At 42.6% G+C, this 25,165-nt stretch overlaps 1 protein-coding gene across 1 annotated transcript in view; it reads right to left on the reverse strand.

Annotated features, from left to right (window-relative positions):
* Patronin (calmodulin-regulated spectrin-associated protein patronin) overlaps positions 1-25,165 on the reverse strand; it is a 195,599-nt gene that overhangs the window by 37,750 nt on the left and 132,684 nt on the right. The window contains exons 18-21 of the mRNA XM_069329901.1: positions 19,175-19,440; positions 9,616-10,349; positions 8,991-9,308; positions 4,378-4,614 (exon numbers count right to left, since the gene is read on the reverse strand). Coding sequence (XP_069186002.1) covers positions 4,378-4,614; positions 8,991-9,308; positions 9,616-10,349; positions 19,175-19,440 — 1,555 coding nt within the window. The remainder of the gene's footprint in view (positions 1-4,377; positions 4,615-8,990; positions 9,309-9,615; positions 10,350-19,174; positions 19,441-25,165) is intronic.

A 25,165-nucleotide genomic window follows, 5' to 3' on the forward strand; every position in this document is an offset into this window, starting at 1 on the left:
CCTATTAAGAGTCACACTTTAGAAGCAATTCTTCCCATTCCTACACTTACAAACTTCTCTGTAGTTGAAAATAATTACTCCTAAAGGCCTTTTCTTCCTTTATAAATATTTCTATCCTAAATGGTACTTCTTTCTCTTTACATAAAATATTAGGATGTTACTTCTGTGTACTGTTTTGTATTAGTTCTGTAATCATTATCAATTTTTTGTAATTTCATCCCTTAAGTTCATCTGGTCACTGCAATTTGTGACTTCCCAAAATACTTTTCAAATTCATAATTTAATCACTTGTGCAAAAGTTAGATTCCTTTTAGGCTTGCATTCCTCCTATTCCTTTGAGACATCCTTAATCTGATTTCCCAAGTTCTTTCCCTTATTGAATTTCCTTGTTAAACTGATCCCATGAAACGACACCAAAATTAGGACACACATTTTCAACAGGTTTAACATATCTTAGATTTCAGCCGTCTAACTTGCTCTTTTCACTCAAATTGTTACTTTTATTATTCAAATGTTAATGCCCCTATTTTCTTTTTTAACCTTGTAAATTTCTGTTTCTAATCTCTGCTAACCTACTAAATAAACAAATGGAGTTTTTCACTAATTCAATAATATTCACTGGAATTCATCTTTTTTTTTTTTTTGTCAGCTAACCTAGTAAACAAATGACCAGTACTTATTTTCTGTGGAGCATTCAAAATGAGATTCTTGTTAATCAGTGTGTTATCAACGTCTTGTTTTATAACTAAAATCACCGATTTCATTATGCACTTAATTTCCCCCAAGCTTCCTAAAACTTTTTTTTTCATTTACAGCAGAGGCTCTGTTATTGTGTTCAACATCATGGTGTTCTAATAAGAATTTTATAGGCGTGCCAATGCTGACACAGATCAGTGGATATTCCCATAATATCACTCCATTATCAGTGGATAAAGGAGTACTTAAGCAATAGGAAGCAGAGTGTTACAGTGAGGGGGTGAGACCTCAGATTGGCGTGGAGTCCCACACGGTTCTGTACTCGGACCTATCCTGTTTCTGATATACGTAAATGATCTCCCAGAGGGTATAGACTCATTCCTCTCAATGTTTGCTGACGACGCCAAAATTATGAGAAGGATTAAGATAGAGGAGGACAGCTTGAGGCTTCAAGAAGACCTGGACAAGCTGCAGGTATGGTAAAACAAATGGTTGTTAGAGTTTAACCCAAGCAAATGCAATGAAATGAAGATAGATGTAGGAAGCAGGAGACCAGATACAAGGTATCATTTGGGAGATGAAATACTTCAAGAGTCAGCGAGAAACCTGGGGGTTATCATCACGCCGGACCTGTCCCCTGAAGCTCATATCAAGAGGATAACATCAGCGGCATATACAAGGTTGGCTAACATAAGAACGGCCTTTAGAAACTGGTTGGTTGATTCCTGGTTGATGGGGTTTTGGGAGTTCTTCTACTCCCCAAGCCCGGCCCGAGGCCAGGCTTGACTTGTGTAAGGAATCTTTCAGAACTTTGTATAACACACATGTCAGACCAATCCTGGAGTATGCAGCTCCAGCATTGAGTCCATATCTAGTCAAGCATAAGACTAAACTGGAAAAGGTTCAAAGGTTTGCCACCAGACTAGTACCCGAACTGAGAAGGAGCTACGAGGAGAGACTACAGGAATTAAACCTCACGTCACTGGGAGACAGAAGAGTTAGAAGGGACATGATCACCACATACAAGATTCTCAGAGGGTAGATAAAGACAGGCAATTTACCACAAGGGGCACACGCACTAGAGGATACAGGTGGAAATTGAGTGCCCAAATGAGCCATAGAGATGTTAGAAAGAATTTTGTCAGTGTCAGAGTAGTAGACAAGTGGAATGCATTAGGAAGTGATATGGTGGAGGCCGACTCCATACACAGCTTCAAGTGTAGATATGATAGAGCCCAGTAGGCTCAGGAACCTGTACATTAGTTGACTGACAGTTGAGAGGCAGGACCAAAGAACCAGAGCTCAACCCCTGCAAGCACAATTAGGTAAATTAGGTAAGTACAGATGAAAAGTTTTCCAACAGATAGACAAATGAGTTGTAATCAGAGGCAATGTATCAGACTGAAGAAATGTTACCAGTAGAATACCACAAGGTTCAGTTCAAGCACCAGTAATGTTCATTGTCTATATAAACAAACTACCAGGGGGGGAATTCAGAATTACGTGAACAAATTTGCTGCCGATGTTAATCTACTAAGAGAATACAAGAGACTTACATGACTGTCATACCCTCCAAGATGACCTAGACAAAGTAAGTATATGGAGCAACACTTGGCAAATGAACTCAATGTGAATAAATGCCAAGTTATGGAATGTGGAATAGGAGAAAATAGGCTTCACATAACCTGCATATTATGCTAAGATAGATATTAAAGAACTTGGGAAAAGAAAGAAATCAAGGGGTGGTTCTGGATAGCAAACTGTCACCAGAGGACTACATTAAGGACACTTTGTGAGGAGCCTATGTTACTCTTTCCAGCTTTAGAATTGCTTTTAAATACATAGACAGTGAAATATTAAGTAAATTGTTTACAACTCTTGTGAGACCAAAATTGGAATATGTAACAGTTGTATGGTGCCCACTTAAGCAAATCAATAAACTGGAAATGATGCAAAGACATGTTACTAAATAGCTTCTGGAGCTAAAAATCATGAGTTATGAGGAGACGTTAGAGGTATTGATTATGCCATAGTTAGTAGAAAAAAAGAAAGAGGCGATAAGATCACTACAATACATACAAAATAGTGACAGGAATCTACAAAATTGACAAAGATGTAACCTGCAAATTCAAGAAGTCATATATTCAAACTAAGAAAACAAAGGTGCCCAAAAAAATGTTAGAATGTTCTCCTTTGCAAACAGAGTGGTAGACATTTGGAACAAGTGAGGTGGTGGTGGATGCCAAAACTGTCAGAAGTTTTACAGTATCATATAACAGTACTGGGAAGAGAAGACACTACATACCTGTTGAATGTAGTTCTCATCCTGTAACTACACTTAGGCAACTACACAAAATTAGAGGAAGTGCAAGAGTCAGCAACAGGATGGGTAGTGAAGAGGAAGGATCTATGAAGAGACACTGGAGGAACTGAAATTATCAAACTTATATAGATAGATAATAAAATAAAGACAAGAGGAAAAAGCAAATACTAAACACGAACAGTGAATAAAACCATAATGATAAAGATAAACATGAAATATTTCTTTGAAAGCGTGAGAGGTGTATTCATTTAACAGCCTGCGAAGTCTGTAGTAAATGTAAAAATTACAAATAACTTCAAAACCAAATAAGGTAAAATAAGAAAAACAGGTCATCGTGAGCATAGTTCTCATTCTTTAACTACAACTGACTAAATACATTTAGTCAATTCCACACAAGTTTTGAGAACTTCCCAATATATGTCAGAATATTGTGTGAATCCAAAAAAATTTATGTTTTTCAATATTTTCCTCAATTTGTATTATTTTCTTTGTGCCAGTGGAAACAGTCATGTTTTTAGATTAATTAAAAACTCTTTGCCTGCAATAAATTTGTAATTTTGTCAATGCTGATTGAATTGAACGAGAAAACACGTTCTCCATTATACGAAGGAAGTAGGACAAACAGTATGCTTGCTCCTAGTACTAGATTATATTAGACTCGATCAAGCAAACTATGCTGTTGAAGTTCGGGACACGGAAATCTTTTAATAAAATGCGAAAAAAAATGTACAAAAAGGTCTGCAAACAATGAGTCAATATAACGTGGCTAAAGATATGATGACCAAGTCACAAATAAAAAAATTAACAAAAGTTTCTTAATTTTCTGATGCTTGGTTCAGTCATCATACAAAGGTCTGAAAGCATATCTATGATAGATGGCACAAAGTGCAAATTGGAGTAATTTGCTTGGATTCCTTTAAGTTGCATTTAAATAATTTATAATAAAGAAAATCATGATCAGAAAAAATTAAAAAATAGTCATTTAAAAATAATCTAAAAGCCTTAGGGAATAACTACAACTGTACATCAGTCTGAAAACATAACCAAAGTTTAAATACTAGACATGTCAAACTGGCTGATGTAGACAAAGGTTCACTACATTGCATGGAACTGTTGTTGCATCACAACTATTTCCTTAGAGGTGAATCAATGGAACTGAAACTCATTTTCATACAAAACAGGCAAGCACACACACGCGCACACAATGGTATTTGCATTCATGATATAAAAACCATGAGTGGTATGAGTAGGTTATTCCTCAAATACAGATCCTAATACTTCTGTTATCACTTAACAACAAGGTGTTTAAGGAGCTCAAGAACACTCTAGGCAGTTTAACATTATAAATTCCTTGGTACCTCTTTTTCTGCTTCCTCCATGGCTTTCTTGATTTTATATCTGTCTAAAATAATTTGCCGTCGTGCTTTTTCTTCCTCCTTCTTTCGTAGCTTCTCCTCCTCTTTTAATTTTTCTGCTTCCCTTTTTGCTTGTGCTTCCATCTCCTTTCTTAATCTTGCCTCCTCTTGTTCCTGTTTGCGTTTCATGGACATCATCATGAGCTTCTCCTTCTTCTTCTCCATCTCTGATGCAGATGACTAAGATGGGTAGGTTTATGTCAGTTTAATCTGATATAATTACAACTTTCAACATACGATAACTGACTTGTCCCCAATTAAGTCACATGAAAAATTATGTGGATACTCTTATGGATACATAATATAATACACAAATGAGAATGCTCTTTATCTATTTAGTTTTGTTATTTACAAAGCAATGGTGCAATATCAAGTTTAAATACTGCAAATGTGAAAACTTCTCATGGCAATTAATCCATAAACATAACTGTTTCAAGAACATTGAAGTGTTACAGAACTCAAATTACTGGATACAAAGTTGAGAAACGTTTCCATTATATTCATAAAGTATCCACAAATTTAATTTAAAACTTGCATCAACTTCTTAAAAAAAATTATTATAGTTACTTTCTAGTACAATTTAAACAAAACACAGTCAATTAAGAATCTGTACTGTATCAAGATGCTGTCTACCACTGTGGCAAGCTTCCTACTCCACCCTGCATGTTCCATATCATTTATCAACTATATTTCCCCATGAATATTTAAACAAATTTTATTCATAATATGAAAATAATGCTTCTGCAGTATCAGAGCCAAATAAAGTACAGTACTGTATTTCTATATATCAAGAATTTTGAGAGCTCTTTTTGTACAGAATTTGGGCTTGTCACAAATTAGTACGTATAAACAAATTAAAATTTAAAAATCACACAAATTAATGGAATCCAACATTGCTCATAGTTAAATATTTAAAACAAAAACCATGCTTTAAATATGAAGTCATAATAAATAGAATATAAATGTAAGCAAAGTTCTTACCCCACTCCTTCACTATAATCTATAATCTACTGTTCTAATACGAGTAAATTTTCTGACAGACATATTTTACATTTTGTATTTCCAATACTTGCTAACTTTTGCAATTAATTAGCTTAAAGAGAAGAATTTAAAATAAGTACCAGTAGATATACATAAATTGTCAGGAAAAAAATGGCTGAAAGTATTTTTTTAGAATAAAGACAAAGATTATATAAAAACTATAATAAAAACATATCTGTACCTTAACTTAACCAATTTCAACTACCCATGGAATCAATACAAAACATTAGCATTTTTTGTATGTAGTTGGTATTGGAGTTGAAGACAACTTGGATGCAGTTTTGTTGTATAAAGTTCAAATACCCTGCACTAACTTTGAAATAAACCTCCCAATTATTTTGTGTTGTGTTTTTCCGAGCTAAACCACAAAGTTGCTCCTTTACACTAAGCTATCCACAAATAGGGAAGGATAATATTTCACACTGGTGAAAAATATATCTTTTCAAATGTCCTGGTCAAAATCTTAGAGAGTCTTCTTAACTACACACACGACCCTTTCCAAGTGCTACTCGGCATCAAAAACATAATTAAGGAGTGCACTGCTAATCACTATGTGATTGGCGGAGACGAAAAAATACAGTAAGTGTGACTTGCCTTCTATTCTTAAATTTTTGCTTCACTGGGTTCATGCTAATGGATCTTTCAGCCCGTCCTAAGGTTTTCCAATGTCAAGAAACTGTCATATTAATGTGCCCTCTCCTAACCTATCTTGAGATGATCTTGAGGTTATCTTGAGATGATTTCGGGGCTTTTTAGTGTCCCCGCGGCCCGGTCCTCGACCAGGCCTCCACCCCCAGGAAGCAGCCCGTGACAGCTGACTAACACCCAGGTACCTATTTTACTGCTAGGTAACAGGGGCATAGGGTGAAAGAAACTCGGCCCATTGTTTCTCGCCGGCGCCTGGGATCGAACCCAGGACCACAGGATCACAAGTCCAGTGTGCTGTCCGCTCGGCCGACCGGTTCCCTGGTCGGCCGACCTACATCCGACCTACAAGAGGACCCAAAACAGAAAACTGGACAGTATGTCAATTTTGCGGGCCACTACCATTTTCTAGTATGAATTTTTGATCTTAGGTAGCGAATGCATTAAAATGCAACACGCTATTAGGAGGCTGGGTTGGTTTTTTTGTGTATATACAGTATACAAACTTGTCATGTGTGTGTGAAATCTGTAACTGATTAGTGATACAGAGTTGTCTTTTCTGCGAGGATTTGGTTAGTGCCTCAGCAGCGAGATGCTATTCTTGTGGTACACTACTTTTGTGGTTTCTTGGAACTTTGTACACGGATGTAGGGTGCTAGTGCTGTAAATATACATTAAAGGAGTGGTTGCAAAATCATTTGTACATGCTTATACAAGTCATTTCTTTTACCCCGGATCATACTTAATCGTGTTATTCATGGCTGAATTTATTTGTATACTTTTTATATTCATGAGCTGCCCCTGTTTATTCTCATCTTTAAGTTGGACAGGATTTGGCTAGGGGTATATTTTGTTTTTATATATTGGCTCTTCATACTGTAGTCTAGAGCCAAGGTCCGGGAACCTTGGGCTGTGTGTCTAGTGACAGTCTATCGTGTTGTTGGCCCAATGCACTTCAATGTAGAAATTGGCATAATTCTGCATGGCTATTTCATATACAACGTCTCAAACCCCTAGTCTCAGTGTGAATGATGATGCTCCAACTATGCTGGAGGTTTGTATACTGAAATATCAGCACCAGAGGTTCTAACTTTCATATTAAGAGTGTTTATTGCAAGTTCCACACACTGTAATAAGGCTATCTGCCATGCAGGTACAGTTGAGAAGGAAATTTGCTTCAGGACTGGTAGGTGTTGCTTACTCTCCAGTCCCTGCTCTCTGGCTGCTGCTGTAGTGGCCACTTTGTGAATTACAATGCAATGCAAACTTCCCGCAAAAATAACTTTATATTGGAAATTACTATACAGTACATTTTCTCAGTTGACAAAGCAAATAAAATTAAATCAAAGTCATGACTCCTATGTAGATTATGCTTTTACTAATGTGAAAGAAAGCAATTCCAGTGAAAATTTGAAGAGAAAACTAAATAATTCAAACATAATGAAACACTATCTTCTGGGTGGCTTGAGAACCTCCCCGTGCACTGGCTGTGACACCACATAAGATATCCACACAATTACACAACAAAATGTTCACAAATGAATTATCTAGAAAATAGTTACAAAAACAAGTGTATTTATAATAGGTTATGTGCAACAGAGATGAATATACAAATGTTTATGAATAACAATCATATAGGGAAGATAACCCTGTCATAAAGTTGGGGCAAACTAATTGACTAAGGACATACGAACACAATCACGAAGCGTAATGAAAGAATACCAAGTATCTCTTTCCCTCCTTCTTGGGAATATTAAAGATGGTCAATGCAGAGTAAAGGTCGAGTGTGTGGTACCTGACACGTAAGTAAAGCAGGTTAAGTCCCTGGGTGACCTGAGCTGCCATCTGGTGGTGCATTTAGATAGTAGCACATGGTCTGTTGTCAATGGGCAAACTATTGCTTTCCTTGATTTTATCTTTGCGCTCTCTCTCTAATCCAGACAAACAGTTTTGCTTTGCCTGTACTTTCTGGGAGGTTTTACTCTATTTTGAGCTTCATCTCATAACCCAATTCTTCTCTCGCCTGTTTGCCCCCACCAGATTCTTGTCCTGGTGTTTGGCAGACCTCGACAACTTCAGTGCTGATAGTTTAGTGGATGTCTGGTACCAGAGCAGATGCACAAGAAGAGCTACTGAGGCCAGCCCAGAAATTCAAAAATATAAATCAAATTCAAAATACTTGCACAGGTACTATATTCAAGTCATCAATTTGAGAGAGAAAAAAATCACTTAAGTCTTTCCAAACCTATTTCTTGAAAATAAAATTAACATTGAATTTTTCTAAAGAGTAATCAATCTAAATATTATCAATTTTTCTAAAGGGTAATCCATCTAAATATTAGGAGTACCTTGCGATGATTCCAGGGCTTAGCGTTCCTGTGGCCCGGTCCTCGACCTCCTGTGGTACAACTATTATTTTAACTTGTAAACAATGAAATATCCAGGACAAGAATACATTCATGTAGGGACATGAGATAACATCCATGCAAGATGCTCAACAACAGCAATAATATGAAATATCATCCATGCAGGATGCTCAACAGCTGCAAGTGCATGAGATAACACACATGCAAGATTATTAAGACCTGCAAGGGGATGAGATAACATACATGAATAAGCTGATCCTATTTGTCCATATAAATTACTAATACAAATAAACCATATAAACTGCACCAGTACTTTTGTTGCTTGAAATGATTTTTGTAATTTTGTATGAATTCGAAAGGCTTAAAAAGAAGGCACTATAGATTTGATGCAAAAATTCTTTAAAATGTTTATAAATACAGTATGCTGCACTTGGGTTACAGCATTCAACATAATTAAGATTTCAATACTTCTTAACATAGGTTAGATAACTGTACTGTACTCACATTCTCACTGATGTCTCGATCATCACCAATGACTATGGCCATGCCTGCAGTAGGTTCTGATAGTCGGTTCTTACTGGAATAGGAAGTCAGTTCCTCCAAATGTACACCAGGGTGAGGCTCATGCTCCTCCTCCCGTTCAGTCTCCGAGGGAGAATTATGGGAGAGCCCATTGATTTGGGGTGAGGGATAGCCACGTTTTGAGCTGGACTGGTTACTACTGAGGGTAAAAGGTGATTTTGCCATGCTGGGGCTATGGGTTTGAGTCATGCTGCCACTCTGAGGATCACACGAACCATTGGAGGTCCGACTGGGTCGGCTCTGAATGGGCATACACACACACACATGCATTAATGTGAGGAGAAGTAAAGTTAGGGTTACACATATGCCATAACAAAACAAAAAGCTTTATGATTTGTTACTAAATATGCAATAAAACACTGAGCATAAACTGAACAAAAAGACTACAACATGTTTCAATAAATTATTCTTGTCAGTATGTTTATAGCAGGCGAGGACCAATAAGCAGATGTTAAAAGGTTCTCAATCATATTGTGATAAGGGGGTCTAGTAGAAGACATACAGCTTTACATACAATATACATACATATACTTTGTACTGTACTTACAGGCACAACAGGAAGGTCTTCTCTGCTTGGAGTTGTTGCCGGAGTTGAAGAACTGGAATTTTTTCGGGCCATTTTCTTGTTCCGTAATTGGGGTTTAGGTTTTCTTGGGCCAGTATCACTATCAAAAGATATGTAAAACCCTTTATCAACTTTTGGACCCTCCTGGAGAGGCTCTGCCTTAATGTCTAATTCATCATCGTCATCATCATCATCATCATGCCCCCCCGAGTCCTGATGGTAAGGCGGAGTCCGAGACCGTTGTGGTGGGGCAGGCTGGGGCAAGTCTACATCATCATAAATTGGAGTACCCTTTTTAGTTGGAACTCTGAAAGTTTTGACTCCTAAACTAGGTCTCGTAGGTGAACCAGGTTCATGGGAAATGCGATACGTTTTACTACCCGAAGAGATGGATAACCGTTTTAATTTATCACTAGCGTCATCTCTCTGATTTTCACTGTGCTGTTCATCTGTAGAGTTAATAAATGAAACATTTTGTGGCTCCATATCATCAGGTGGTGGTGCAGCTACTGGAGCATGAGAAACTGATGTCTGTCGGGTAGGACTGGGAGACTTCTGTTGGCGCTGCGGGGGTTGTCTGCTTGGAGAAGATTGGGCACTGGATCTAAGGCTGCCTTGACCACGACTGTCTGCATTAGAACCCCAACCATCTCCACCAGTACCTTCGCCATGTAATCTAAAGGGTGGTGTCTGGCCCATTTGTCTTTGATGGTCACCTGAGATAAATGACAAAAAACGAAAAAACAAAATTAATTTCTCTATACCTCTATTAAGTGTTAATGATGCACTAGTCAAAGTATATACAGACTGAGTCACAATAACGTGGCTGAAGATATGATGCCCAAACCATACATCATTAGATGGAGAAACGATGACGTTTCCGTTTGTCCTAGACCAAGTCATTTGTTTAATAATGGTCGAGGACAGACCAAAATGTTGTCGTTTCTCCATCTTCTGATGGGTTGTTTGGTCATCAAAGAATATAAAGTATGTATTTAAATATTTTTAAGGTCTGACAAACTTTCTGTATTTGATAACAAGAAATACAGTATGTTAATGTCATTGTAAAAACAAATTAAGATACAGGCATACCCTAACTTGTGCATCTCTAATGATAAATAGAATAATAATTCTCCAAAACTTGTAATTTACCCTAGAGAATACGATTCTTTGGAGGTAAAGTGAAAAACTAATCTGTTACTCAAAATAAACATCTAGGGCTGCATGGAAAAGTCAAATGTTGGGAGTAATGTCTGTGGTCTCCTGAGCCTCTGTGACAACTGGCAAACAAGCAGCCAAAGTTGCAACACAAATTTTTAAGACAAAAAATTGCCATTTGTATTAAAAAATGAAGTAAACACATTATGAAGATCATCATAATTTAAAAATTTGATTCATGACTTAACGAATTATTTAAAAATTTGAATTATTTTAAATATGAATAAAAATCATTTTACAAACTTGTTCCAATCACATCAAATGAGGACAATGATAGAATGATGGTAACTGCAGCTAGCTGTTGCTTAATAGCCATTAAAATGGTAAAGTATTCAAAATCTGTTATGTACTATATACAGATATATGTACACATGACCTTCCTATAATTAATATACAATTGAAAATATATAGTTGATGAAAATAAGAGTAAATAATTACACTTAAAAATGGGAATGAGTGGCTGCAAGAGGAAGAGTGGTCACAGGAGGTAGTAGCAATAGGAGGGAGAGAGGACCACAAGAATATGTTTTGCTTTATAACTATATTATTTAAATTATAGAAAGTGGCTACTCGTGTACTCCTCTCTGCCACAGTTTGTCCTGAATATTTCAGCTTTGAATCTATGCAGGTGGTGATGATGGCTTATGGTGATGTGATGGTCATACATAAGATGCGATAAAGTATCTAAACTATTGAATCGTGTCATAGCTCTCCAAAGCTCACTAGAAAGGAGGCGAGAGAGATATCTCAAATAATATACACTTGGAAAATACTGGAGGGCCAGGTCCTTAATCTACAGTGTAAAATAACAACATACTGGAGTGAATGATATGGAAGAAAATGCAGAACAGAACCAGTGAAGAGCAGAGGTGTCATAGGCACAATCAGAGAACACTGTATTAACATCAAAGGTCCACCGTTGTTCAACATACTACCAGCGAGTATAAAAAAATATTTCGGGAACAACCGTAGACATCTTCAGAGAAAACTAGCTAGTTTTCTTCAAGAAGTGCCAGACCAATTGGGCTGTGGTGGAAATGTGGGCCTGCGGGACACTCCAAGCAACAGACTGTTGAACCAAGCACTCACGAGTCAAGCCTGGCCTCGGGCAGGGCTTGGGGAGTAGAACAATTCCCAGGACCCCATCGAGTAGGTATCAAGCAGGTATTTGGGTGAAGGTACTTAGTGATGGGTGGTTGCAAAGGTGATGCAAAATTTGTTTATGAACTTGGCATTCTATTTTAAAGAAGCCCACCCCTCAGCTTTGCTATTTTATTGAACAAAACAGTGTTGAATGTAATGAAACGCCATTTTCTGGGTGAACCCCAAAGGCTTCCGGAAGCTATCGGGCTAATGTGCGACATATTAGACCGGGGTATTAGTCTATGGAGTTCACCCTACAGGGGACTACGAGCCAGAACCTGACCCACTCAGAGAGGTTTCAGGGCGCAATGGCCCTGGAACACCCCCATAGTTGGGGTTTTTTCCTTCTCTGCCATCAACCAGGGTTGGGCACCCTGAAAGGCAGGCAAAACAAAAACCCCAAATGGTAAAAAAAGTACACCGGAAAACCTGAAAAGAGAGGCAGAACTCCCTCCAATCCCAAGGAAACACACAAACGTCAAACTCCATTGCCACTCTCCTCGTCCTTGCAGCCCTTCCCTCCCTGAGAAGAGGAGGGGGGGGAGCCCCAGACATCCCCATGCAGACAACCCAGCACTCCAGTTCGGAAGCTAAGTATCAAATAACGCAAAAAACTGCCGACCGGAGGGAAGGAGGGTTGCAAGGGAGCCTCCGGGGCTTACCCAGAAAATGGCGTTTCATTACATTCAACGCTGGTTTTCTGTGGAGAGCTCCTACAGCTCCCTGGAGCTACATACCCAAAGATAAGGAAAAAAGGGACTTACCCCGGGAGGCGGCCGCCACACACTCCTCAATGCAAAGTTGAGATAGCTGGCTGCAACCTGTGACCTATAGCAACACAGGAATGCCCAGGAGAAGGAGCGTTAACCAATAACGGGCGGCCAGGTCCCTCTTCGACCTCCAAAATCCCCGTGCCCAAATATCAGCCAAACACGGCAGCCAATGCAGCAAATTTCCTAACATCATAGGCATGAGGATAGATTACAGGATGGCTAGACTTAATAACCTTGCGGACAACCTGGGAGACCTGAGCCCTGGAACAGGGCACGAGGCAAATCGGATCAACCCAAAGCCCATTCCCAGCCGCCGAAGCACGCAGATAATGGCGAAGAGCCGCAACCGGACACAACACATGATGCACCCCACGACCTGACCAACCACGCATCAATGACCCAAGGACCCCTCCGGAAAGCAGCTGTCTCGTTTTTCACCAAAAAAGGAGGAGAAAGCTGCACCCAAACAAACTGACCACCAGGACCAAGAAAGCAGAAACCCCCTGAGCCGGAGGAGATCATGAAGCTCACCGACCCGATCCCCAGAGGCCAATGCCAACAGAAAGACAACCTTGGAAAAACAATTTTGAACCGAACAGGCCACCACAAACTGCGGAGAGGAAAGATAGGAGAGCACCCTGTCCAAGGACTAAGATGGCTCCGGCAGTGCATGAGCAAGCCTGAGGTGAAACAAAGGCCGAGAAAGCTTATGGAACGGGGCAGAAATGACATCCACCCCAAACGCAAGCTTGAGCAGCTCCTCCAGCATCAAACGATATGAGGTGCCAGTATTAGGCATCAAATGACAGTCCAGAAAAAGTCAAGACAGAAAGGACAAGACAACCCGATTAGAAATAAGACAACCAACGGAGAGAAAGAAAACGTCGGAAAGAACACCAGGAAACTTCATACTATCGCTAAGACGAAGCTCTCAGGTGGGATAACATCAATGAAGCCACCTGATCACCAGACAAATGGTGGTAAACCCGCGTCAAAAAGACCAGATGCGAAGAGTGGAGAAGATCGAACCAGCCAGGAACTGAACTGGACTGGCCCGACCTGCTGGAAGAGGTGGAGCTGTGGAAAACATCCCGGGTTTCCACACCAAGCGAGCCTGGAACCAAGGCTAGGCCAGTCACCAAGTGGCTACGAGGACTGCTCTCCTTTGGAAGGACACCGAGCCAGAACCCAAAGTAACAGCTGGACCGGGGGAAAAGAGGTACAGGTAACCAAATCTCGATCATTTCTGCTGAAAGGCGTGCACTGCGACAGCCTTGCAGTCAGAGAAGGGCGCCACACAGATCAGGCTTCGCTGAGACCATGCCGACGTAAAGAGGTCCACGTCCGGCAGAGCTAACGGAAGGAGTTGGCATCGACTGTCCATTCCGTGGACAGAGGAATGAACCGAGACAGGCCATCTACCAGGATGATGGACACACTCCGGATATGAACCACATGAAGAGCTAAATACCAAGAAGCCAGCAGACAAGCCACTTGAAGCGACACGCCCCAAACAGGCAAGGACCGAAAAGAACTCCCGTGATTAAGGAAATGAACCATCAGAGAACAGTCCGAATGGAGCCGGATGGTCGAACCCTAAGTGACCCTGAACCCTCCGAAGTGACAGCCAAACCGCTGTGAACTCCTACACCGTGCTGTGAGCCCGAAGGAAGGATGGATCCCATTGCCCCTGGCCAGCCTGGTGAGCACTGGTCACAAAGCCCCAGCCAAGAGACGATTCAAGCCAAAAGGAAGGCAACAAAAGTGGCAAGCCAGACGCCCCACCACAAAACCTAACCAGTCCCTAAACCCAAATGAATAGGAACATGCCAATACACGTCCTTAAGGTTCAGGAACACCATCCAGGCACCCAGCTCCAAAAGAAGCCGGACCTGAGACAGAGTGGTCATCCGAAAGGAGGGGCAAAGAATCTAGGGGTTCAGACGAGACATGTCCAGTATTAACTTTAGATCCCGCACAGTCTCGTTTTGGCACTGGGAACAGGCGGGAAACAGACTTGAGGGATGAATTCGTTTCGACCACGCCCAAGCGCACCCACTCCGAGATGACCTGACGAAGTGCAAGGAAAGAAGCCTGCTATTCCAGTCCAGAACCCCCCGAAGGGAGAGGAGCTGCCCAGCTGCCACCACAGGTTGGATGACATTACCTGGGCGATGACAATTCCTGGGTGAAAACACCCAGGAATTGTGGGATCAAGTGAACAGGGGCGAACCGCAAAAGGGCCAATGCCACTTCCGAGAAGCCGGCCACCGAATACAGCGATCATCGTGTCAACCAGACGACACCGGCTCCGAAGGTAGCATTGGTTCATAAGCTGGCACCAATGGCACACCTTGACCAGCGGAACCCCAATCCCTGCCACGACCCATCCGAGAAAACCAAAACTGCCCGCCCCGGAGAACTAACAATCTGACATAGGATGAAAACTAGACGAAGCCGCTGGCAGAAACTGCGTGACAGCAGACACTGCAAACAGCAATGTTCAAAACGGCAACGAAAACCTAAGAGCCAGGGCTCAAGCGGATTCCAAAGAGAGTGAGCACAGCCTGACAGCATGCGAGGCAAGGAAGCAAAGAACAGACACACCGCCTTCTTCAGGATAGGCGCAAACAGCTTCAACAGTACGGCCGATGCCCAAGCTGACAGGGACAGCACACCAGACGAAGGCCCGGCATTCAATGTCTCCACATCCTCCTCAAGCCATGCCGAAGACGGCTCAAGAAAATAGAAACAAAAGAAACATTTGACAACACTGAAGCCAAATGCCCAAGGGCAAGCAAATCCTCTGCAACCAAAAATGCTGAATGGGTAGGAACCTGCACGTGCAGCTGCACAAGGCCAATATCCCGAGAAAGCACAGGGGGCAAACAAGCAAGCATTAAGGCGCTCAAACTCATCCCCCAGGTAAACCTGCAAAACGGTAAAAGTTTCGCGCCACTCAAGTGTGTGGGTCCGACAGAACCCATGCCACGTCCCCAATGAAAAGAATGGACAGTCTGCCAGTCAGGAAGACTCCAGAACCTCCAAATGCAACCAATAAGGGGAAGAAGAACTGAATTCAAATAAGGATGGATCAATCACGGAGGTGGAATCCAGGTCTCGCAGGAGGTATGCAGCAAGAGCCTTCCAAACCTCCTGAGGGGAAATACGAGAAGCAGAAAATCTCTGGAAAGACTGGGCTGAGGAACCCAAAAAAGCCCGAAACCGAACCCAGGGAGGAGCCGTCCCCAAATCATACTCATACAGGGAAGGGGGAATAAGAAAACCCCTACCCCTGCAACAAGAAGTCCTGCAAAAAGGGCACCAACACCCAAGTGGGATGAAAAGGGACCCAAGGCCCCCATGTCGACTGCTCCCCAGCCCTGGGATCTCCCAAGTCGGGATCTGGAGCAGAGCAGTTCAGGAAAAAGGCTGAAAAGAAGGGGGCCTGTTGGTGGGATCCAGAGGCCTCGACAGGAGGAACCGGCTCAAATGCCTCCGTCCCCAACCCGAATGAGGCAGTTCCCGAAGCTGCCCGAGTCTTGTTACCAACTAAACCTTGCCCAGACTCCGAAATCCTCAGACCTTATATGACAAAGAGTGCTGGGAAAACGGGACACCACAAGCGTAGCTCTCATCCTGTAACTACACTTAGGTAATTACACTTAGGTAATTACCTTTGGGAGGCAGAAACAAGGGGAGAAGGAGGGAAAAGGGTGAACAAAAGGGAAGCATGGACTGAACCAAAGTTGAAGCGACTAACGCCCCCAGGTCTGGGTCCTTATAAACAAAGCGGGGCATCCGGGTGGGAATCCAACCTAGCGTGTTGCAAAAAACTGAACCTAGCAAGCCACGCAGATGCTGCCTGTACCCTAACAGCAATGTTATCATAATAGTGGCCTATTATTTGCCGTGCCCTTGGGGCCAAGGACCCCAAGAGCGGGGCAAATGGCGAGCAGCAAAAAACAAGCAGAGGACATAATTTGCAAGACTCCAGGTCAAAGGTGTCGTTGACCCAACAGGCAGCATGACTGAGGCAAAAGAGGCGACTGTCACCCTGAGACAAGGGCACACACCTACTTTCAAACCCGCACGACATGGGTGGGAACTTGAAAGACGCATCCATAGGCCCACTGGGCCCTGACAGGGTTTTCCAGGGCCCATAAGCTGACTGCTACGGGACGCCTGGGCAAGGTATTGCTAACCAGTTAAGACCCAAACCTAAAAAGGGGGAGATCAAAACATTGAAACCCCTACGACGTGTACAATCATGGGGGCCAAGCAGTGGGCCATCAATTATTAGAAGTGGAACTATAACCACACCAGGCAGACTTTCATCAGGCAAGAAAAATTAAAAATAAAAACCAAGTAAAAGTACGTGGTTTCCAGAGGAAATAAGAACTGGCCGCTGCATAGGTAGGCAGGCAGACTGCACATCACCATGACGCCCCAACCAGCATGATACCACTCCCTATCCAAGGGCCAAACAAGGGCGATAAAACCCCAGCTGGCCCCAAGGGCGGGGCAAATGCCGAGCAGCAAAAACCCCTATGGAAATGGTTTCTCAAATGCACCAGGGAAGGGAACCCAAACACGCTATGGGCAGTACTCGCAGGGCACCTAGGGAAGGGTGCCCCTAAGTGCATGCAGCTCCAGTACTCTCAAAGACACCTGGCCACTGTACACAATAACACTGCAGAGGTCGCCACAAAGGCAAAACACGGCCTTGGAAATCGAGGCTAGAGAAGACGTCCGCCCCAGACGACATAAGCGAACAAACTGGAGTGCTGGGTAGGTCCGGGGCTGCCCTCTCCCCCTCTCAGGGTGGGGAGGGCTGTACGGATGAGTGGAGCTGAGCGGCAGTGGAGTGTGATGATTGCTTGTTTCCTTGGGATTGGAGGGAGTTCTGCCTCTCTCTCAATTTCTTCGGTGTACTTTTCTAACCATGTGGGGTGTGTTTTGTTATGCCTACCTTTCTGGGTGCTTAACCCTGGTCGATGGCAGATAAGGAAAAACCCAAACCACAGGGAAGTTATCCAGAGTCATTGCTCCATGAAACCTCTCTGAGAGGGCCAGGTTCTGGCTCGTGGTCTTTGTTAGGGTGAACTCCATAGATTAATGCCCCAGTCTAATATATCACACATTAGCCTGATAGCTCCATGGAGCTGCAGGGGCTCCCCTCAGAAAAGTTAGTTTATATTAACACTTTCGCGCTCTCGGCGCTCAAAAAAAAACAATACCCCAGATGCTTTCGGCACTTCGCGCGCCTACGCGGTAAGACCGAAAAGTGTACACTCTTTTGACTGTCCTGACAATAATTGAAGGCGCACGTATTTAAATTTGGTATCACTGTGTTCGCAATGAAATTGTCTATAAGAGCATACCAATAAAATGCCGCCCAAGCATAAGGAGTATCAACACCAAATAAAAAACTATGCAGATCACTTGCCGAGAGCGCCAAACAACAACAAAATGTTTCCACTCTCTTAATGGTTGCGAAACCTACAGTTGTCCTACATCGCTAATTTTGGTATCATTGGAATCGCAATAAAATTCTCTACACGGACATATGCATATGAATGTTTAATATAGGTAATTGCCCACCCGCAAGAGTGTGTGAAGTGGAGAGTAGTTAGCCGCGAGCGCACTGGCGAAAACACAGGGGGGAAATCATGCTTGGAAAGTTTATACGTTTCCTGACCCTACTTTTCTATGTATGTATTTCTTTTTTATACCAATGTGTTCGCAATAAAATTTTCTATAAGATGAACTGTATAACATTTGTACAAAGCATGTGTAAGAGAAGCGCCAAATATAGAACCACGTCGCTCAGTATGCGTTCGCGGCAGAAACGAACGCATTGTTTTCGTTCGTTTGATGTTTGTCATGTTTATACTTGTTGAAACATTTTATAATTTGTATGACAGTGATCGCAGTAAAATTCCCTACACAGACATATACATAACACATACAAATATTTCCCACGTGTTGGATATATCAACGGCTAAAGGGAACCCACTGCCACACGCTCGCCACACCCCCAAACATACTTTGTGTATTTTTTTTTTTACTCATAGAAGTTTATGTGATATAATATTCATTCTGGTACCAAAACATTCGCAAATAAATTCCCTACAAAACAAAAGTATCCCCATCCATTTCGGTTAAAAAATGGAATTTATAGAAATATTTTTTCGATGGACGAGAAAACTCGGCTGTTATGCGGAATCGTAAGAGAAAACGGCGACGAGTTATCTCTAATCTAAAGCGCGAAAGTGTTAATCCAAACAAGGTTCCAAATAAAATAACTTCATAGACTTTGTGCATGATACAAGGGAATCAGTAATTATGGTATTAACTCATTGCTTCCCTCTTACCCACACTAAAAACTAAAAACAAAGACTTACTGGAACCATATGTTTGTGCATTAGGAGGATAACCTCTAAACTGGTGCTCAGGACTATAAAATCCTTGGCCATTCTGATACATGGCCTGAGGAGGTAGAGATTGTGTTTGACTATGAAGCATGAAGCCTTGGCCTGTGCTGCCCATCTGGGGTTGAGTGTTCACTTGGTTTAGTGGAGGCATTTGGGCCGGGTGGTTCATCTGATAGCCAGGATAGTAGTTCGGATGCTGGCCAGCCATCATATAATCATTCTGAGGCATCATAGGTCTGCACAAAAAGAACAAACTCAAATTCATTACACAAAATATTAACAGTCTAGTACAGTGCTTTATTTTTTCTGTCAAGAACACCCTACTCTTGATGGGATGGCACTAAGAAGGATCTTTCCAAGACACTTATGATAAAAGAAAGTTGAAGGAACACTTGAAACATCCATTGCAGAGTTCCACATTCTGGTTTGACTATCATATTAATAAATCAACCATTACTTGAGTTAACAAATCTAAGTATATCTATTGCAAGGAGACAGCCAATAAGCCCAAATACAGCAACAAAAACTTTATAACCCTCACCAGATTATAAAGCCGAGTACATGTCCATAACTTTACAAATATTAATTAAACAAAAGCACTAAAAATGCTTACATGAATTCCACAAAGAAAGTAAGTTATACTGATATTGAGAAAAGGTGGTGAGGTAAAGCACTGCTTAATTAAAAAATGTAAATAGTTGGGATGTGTTTCCATCCATGCTTGTTTTTGTAGCATACTGGCAGTCTTATGCGCTCACTTTAACCGTAGTTCTCAATCACTGCAAGCATACCAGCTCATCATAGTAGTTTACAGTAATACCTCATATAATCAATTATATAGCCTATACATTAAGCTGACAATTTGCTAAATATCAGTATTAAAGTTACTAGATTTATTGCTTGATAAAGAAAAAACATGCATGCATTTTATATTGCATTTTGAATTTCTTTTGCTACAGATAACTCATTCACAGAAACTTAAATGAATGCATGCAACACCTCAAATCCAATATTAAGTCTAAAGTCAGCCAAGTAGGCGATTGTCACCATTACAAACACTTACCTATGGTGGATGATCTCCGATCACACCGACTGGGTTAAATTTTAATCTAATTGTCCAAGGCTAACTATAAGTCAGGCAATGAAATGTCAGCATCTTTGTAAAAAAAAATCTCTACAGGATAAGATCTGAACTTTAAAATAGTTTGTCACTTCACTTATTAATGTCTGTCACTATCAAGAAGTCATTTAAATTTACTAGAGTATCTACACAAGAGTTTATTATGGTTAAGTCATACTTCATTTTAGCTTTTTCTTAGTATTTCGCATTAACACTGACAGCTGACGAAACAGTCCAGATGGTCTGCTTGTTTTAGCTTTGGTATTGTTTTCTATGGATTTTTCCATGTCAGATATTATTGTGGTCACAGTTTGGTTGGCCTGATCATCATCAGATATTGGCATGTGGGAGACCTCAGACACGTTGACGAGCGAGGAAAGAGAGTTCACTTTGTCATTTCCTTCACTGGTTGTGCAGCAGTAGGAGTCACATTCACAGTCCTCGCAACAAGAGCTGCTACACACATCTGAGTCCACCCGAGATTTTTTAGCTGGTCTAGTGGGGGCAGCCAAGGAGATTTATTATTAGGTTAATCATAAGTCCTGCCCTCTAAATGTAAAGCTTCACTGCCCTTCACCAGGAAGGAAGGAAGGAAGTAGGGGATTACTTGTGCTCTGCTCACAGATAATACAAGTATGAGATATGCATACTTGTATTCATCATAAATTCACGTGCATATTAAGTCAGGAAAACTGTTTTTGTCTTGGACAGAGATCAAATGAAGAACCAGAACCAAACATTATCAGAGGGATTCCCCTTTTTATCTGAAGACTAACTTCTCTTCCAAAAATACAAGCCATAAGACTTATTTAACAAGCTTATCATTAACTGAGTACTAGAACTGGACTAGTTTAAATGTCCAACAAGTTGATATGGGTAAATATTGTAATAACAAAAGCTAGGCCTCAAAGTCTTCAGAAAAAATAACATGCAAGACTTATATAAATTGTGACCACAATAAGGTTAATTTGCTGGCAATTTAAATGAAAGTAGACAATAAGATGACTTTTATAAATAAAGAAATAATTTACCATCAAATATTTAAGATGTGTAAAATAATATTATATGTACAAAGAAACCAAGTGGAAAACTTCATCTTTAATTTACTTCAAAACTAATTATTATTCAGCATTTGTACATCAAATTTTTACCGGAGAACCAACTCAAAAACATTAAACCAAAATAAAGATCACGAGGCAAATTTTGTCGTCGCTGCTTTGCACATTGTGTTCAGCAACAAGTGAGGAAGATCATGTTTTCAAGGAAATGAATGAGCCACTAAGGGATTAGAGTAATGTGCACATTTGTCTCTTCAGTCAGGCAACAAAAGTGTTAATGCTGTGTGTGTCTTGCAGTTGCCTAGGTTTCTCAAGTCCAGGTCAAAACTTCAAAGAATGGTCAGTACAGGATTATTTATTTACGTAACATACAGGAATAATACTAATGAAAACAAATTATAGAAAAGGAAATGGAGATACATGTTAAAGAGTGGGAGTGCAAGGCAGGAGGTAAAAACCAGCGTTAATTGAAATGAAATGAAATGCTATTTTCTGGACGAGCCCCGTCAGTTCCCTGAAGCTATCAAACTGACATGTGCCAAATTAGTTTGGTGTCATCAGTCCATTGACGGCTGTGTATCTTCCAGAAACCAGCACCAGAACCTGGTCCACTCAGAGAGGTGGAGGGAGCAATGGTCATATGAGCACTCTAAATGTAGAGTTTTGTCATGTCTGCCATAGACAGGGGAAGGCACCCAAAAAACCAGCATTGAATGTAATGAAACGCCATTTTCTGGGCGCGTCCTAGAGGCTCCCTGGAGCTATCCAGGCTGAATGGATATGTATATCTTTCTGGCAGCAGTCAATGCATGGAGTTCTTGCCTACCAGGGACCACGAGCCAGAACCTGGCCCCCTCAAAAGAGGCACGAGGAGCAATGGCCTATAGACCTTCCTTGTGGTTAGGAGCATTCTATGTCTGCCATCGACCGGGACAGACACCCAGAAAGGTAGGCGCCCCAAAACAAACCCCTATTCTGGAAAAACTATTGCGACCGAAGGCCGAACAAGTGGACAGAACTCCCCAAACAAAAATTAGCAAACTAGTATGACGTCATCATGTCGCCGCCCCATTGTCTGCGCAACACCCCCCCTCCATCGGAGGGGGGAAGGGGAGCCCCAGACCCACCTGCCGGCAACCCAACCTTCAGTTCTTAGGCTGGATGTCAAAATACGCGAAAAACCCCGCCGACCGGGGAGGGAGGAAGGGATGCCTGGGAGACTCCGGGATTCACCCAGAAAATGGCGTTTCACTACATTCAACGCTGTTTTTCTGGGGAAAAGCCCCACTGGCTCGCCGGAGCTACTTCACCACATAAGGAAAAGAGAGAAGGAACTGGAAGACGGACGCCACACGCCCTAATAAAAACTAGACCATAGATGAAACGAAAGGACCCTTCAGACGACCCGAACCCCCGAACAGGAAGGAGGAAAGGAAAGGAACACTGGCAAACCAAAATGCGTCCATGCATTTTGGTGCCGCAGACATACAGAGAACAGCGAAGAGCCACAACCGAACAACAAAGGAAGCACCCCCGGCCTGACCAACCAAGCAGCAACCCAAGGACCCCTCCGGAAAGCAGCAGACCCAAACATCATCCGAAAAGAAGAAGACTGCATTAAACCAACAACCTACCACGAGGCCCAAACGAGGCAGAAAAAACATGGACGCCGGAGGAGAGCCAGAAACTCCCCAACCCGACTCCTAGAGGTGAACACCAACAGAAGGAGACCTGAAAAAAAATGCACCAGAACTGAAGGGATCACGACAAACCGAGGAAAAGAAAATAGACCACCCGGGCCAACAACCATGATTGCACGAAAAGCGCAAAAGCAGGCCGGAGGTGAAACAACGCACAAGGCAGTAAGCGGAATGGGGCAGAAGGAACGGCAACACCCAACACAAGCTGCAGCGGCACCGCCAGCGCCACCCAAGATGGAGCGACAGTACACGGCACCAGAAGACGGTGCTGGAACAACCCCGAAGAGAAAGACAAGACAACCCTATCAGAGTCCGAAGAACCCTTTGCAGTGATAGGAAAACCGGAAGGAACGCCAGGAAAACGATACACTGCCACCGAGACGAAGCACACAGGTGGGAGACCAACCACGAAGTCACCAGCGCCCACACAAGAACAAGAAGTCGAGACAAAAACCCGAAACGCGAAGACTCAAGGGGAAGAACGAACCAACCCTGTACCGATCCGCAAAAAGAAGCGGAGCCGCGGGAAGCCCCTCAGGATCGGAAACCGAGGAAGGCAGCGCCCCCAACCAAGGCTGGCAAAAACCAGAAAGAACGGCTGCCAGGGAACCAGGAACCCAATCCCGGCGAGCTGAAAAGAAACCAACCTGGGCGAGAAGAAATGCCCCGTTCGGAAGGAAAGCCCCCTCCCCTTAGGACCCCTGAAGGACCAACAAGGCCAAACACCGAAGAGCCAGGGCCCAGGCAGAAGTCAACGAGGAAAACGAGCACCACGAACTAAGGCGCATGAAGCGAAGCGAAAAACAGCGAACCCGCAACCCAAAGGAGCAGTGCAACCAGCTTCAGCAGGGACGAATGACGCATGCATCTCTGAGGCATACAGGAGGAGAACGACGCAGGACACAAACCGCAGGACAAAGAAAAGCTGGAGCCAGGACCAGAATCCTAGCTACCGTGTCCCAATAAAAGGAACTAGTAGGGCAGGAGCGGTTGATTGGAAGTTCACAACCTCCCTCAGGCATTACAATACAGAAACTTGCAGTGAGATACAAGGAAAAAGTGAAAGAACCTAGTACCAAAACAATGCCGGGGCAGTCCAAAATCAGGGAACTGAACATGGACAGAGGCCCACCCCAGCACCTAACAACAGTATAGCCAATAAGCACAGACACAGACAAAGTAGTCACTGTAAGACACACGCAAAGTGTCCAAGCAAAACATACAATACCTAACACCCCTGTCAGGTGCCAATGACACTACCCTCTCATTGGACCCAGATCTCAACCACCGCAAGCACAACTAGGCAAGTACAACTAGGCGAGTACCCCCCACCAAACAGCGAGAACCAGCACCTGGCCGACAGTCGCCAGACAGTAAAATCTCACCTGCAGAACACACACACACACTACCATGTCATGACAGCAGAGCCATGCAATGTAACAGGAGCATCCTTAATGGAGAATGTCCAGAGGTGCATGCCCAGTAGGAGAAGACGAGGTGAACGCAGTACAGAGGCGGAGGAGGAGCTACTCATCGCCGCCTCAGACTCGCAAGTTGAGAAAAGAACTAGAAGATCGGTCCACACAAAATCCAGAACACCCCGAGTATCCAGGGGGTTAGGACCGGAGATAATTGGAGAGAAAACGGCATAGAATCCGCGAGCAGAATGCGGAACACCAACACATGTGTACACAGCCCAGAAACAAAACAATCATCCCGGCCCAAGTGCCCGAGGTACGAACACACCACCCGCCTATCAGGCGGCACGGTTCGTACACCAGTCGTACATATGTAGCACACTACACCATATGCAACACACCAGTCGCATGCACACACATCGTACATACACCAGCAAGACGTATGTAACGAATATGAGGAATGTCGAAACAGGAAGGAGAGACGATGTGAAGACAAAAGAAAGAGTAGAGGGAAACTTCACCGGAAGTCAACAGACATTCCAATAACATTAGAAGTGCAGTACAGTACCAAAGAGGTTCGTGAACCAACGAGAACCGTGACAAAGAAACACAAATGCACAGAGGCACACACGGGCCCACAGACACCCCAGACCAAGGGACGTGCA

The sequence above is a fragment of the Procambarus clarkii genome, chromosome 23 (assembly GCF_040958095.1).
Source record: "Procambarus clarkii isolate CNS0578487 chromosome 23, FALCON_Pclarkii_2.0, whole genome shotgun sequence".
NCBI lineage: Eukaryota > Metazoa > Arthropoda > Malacostraca > Decapoda > Cambaridae > Procambarus > Procambarus clarkii.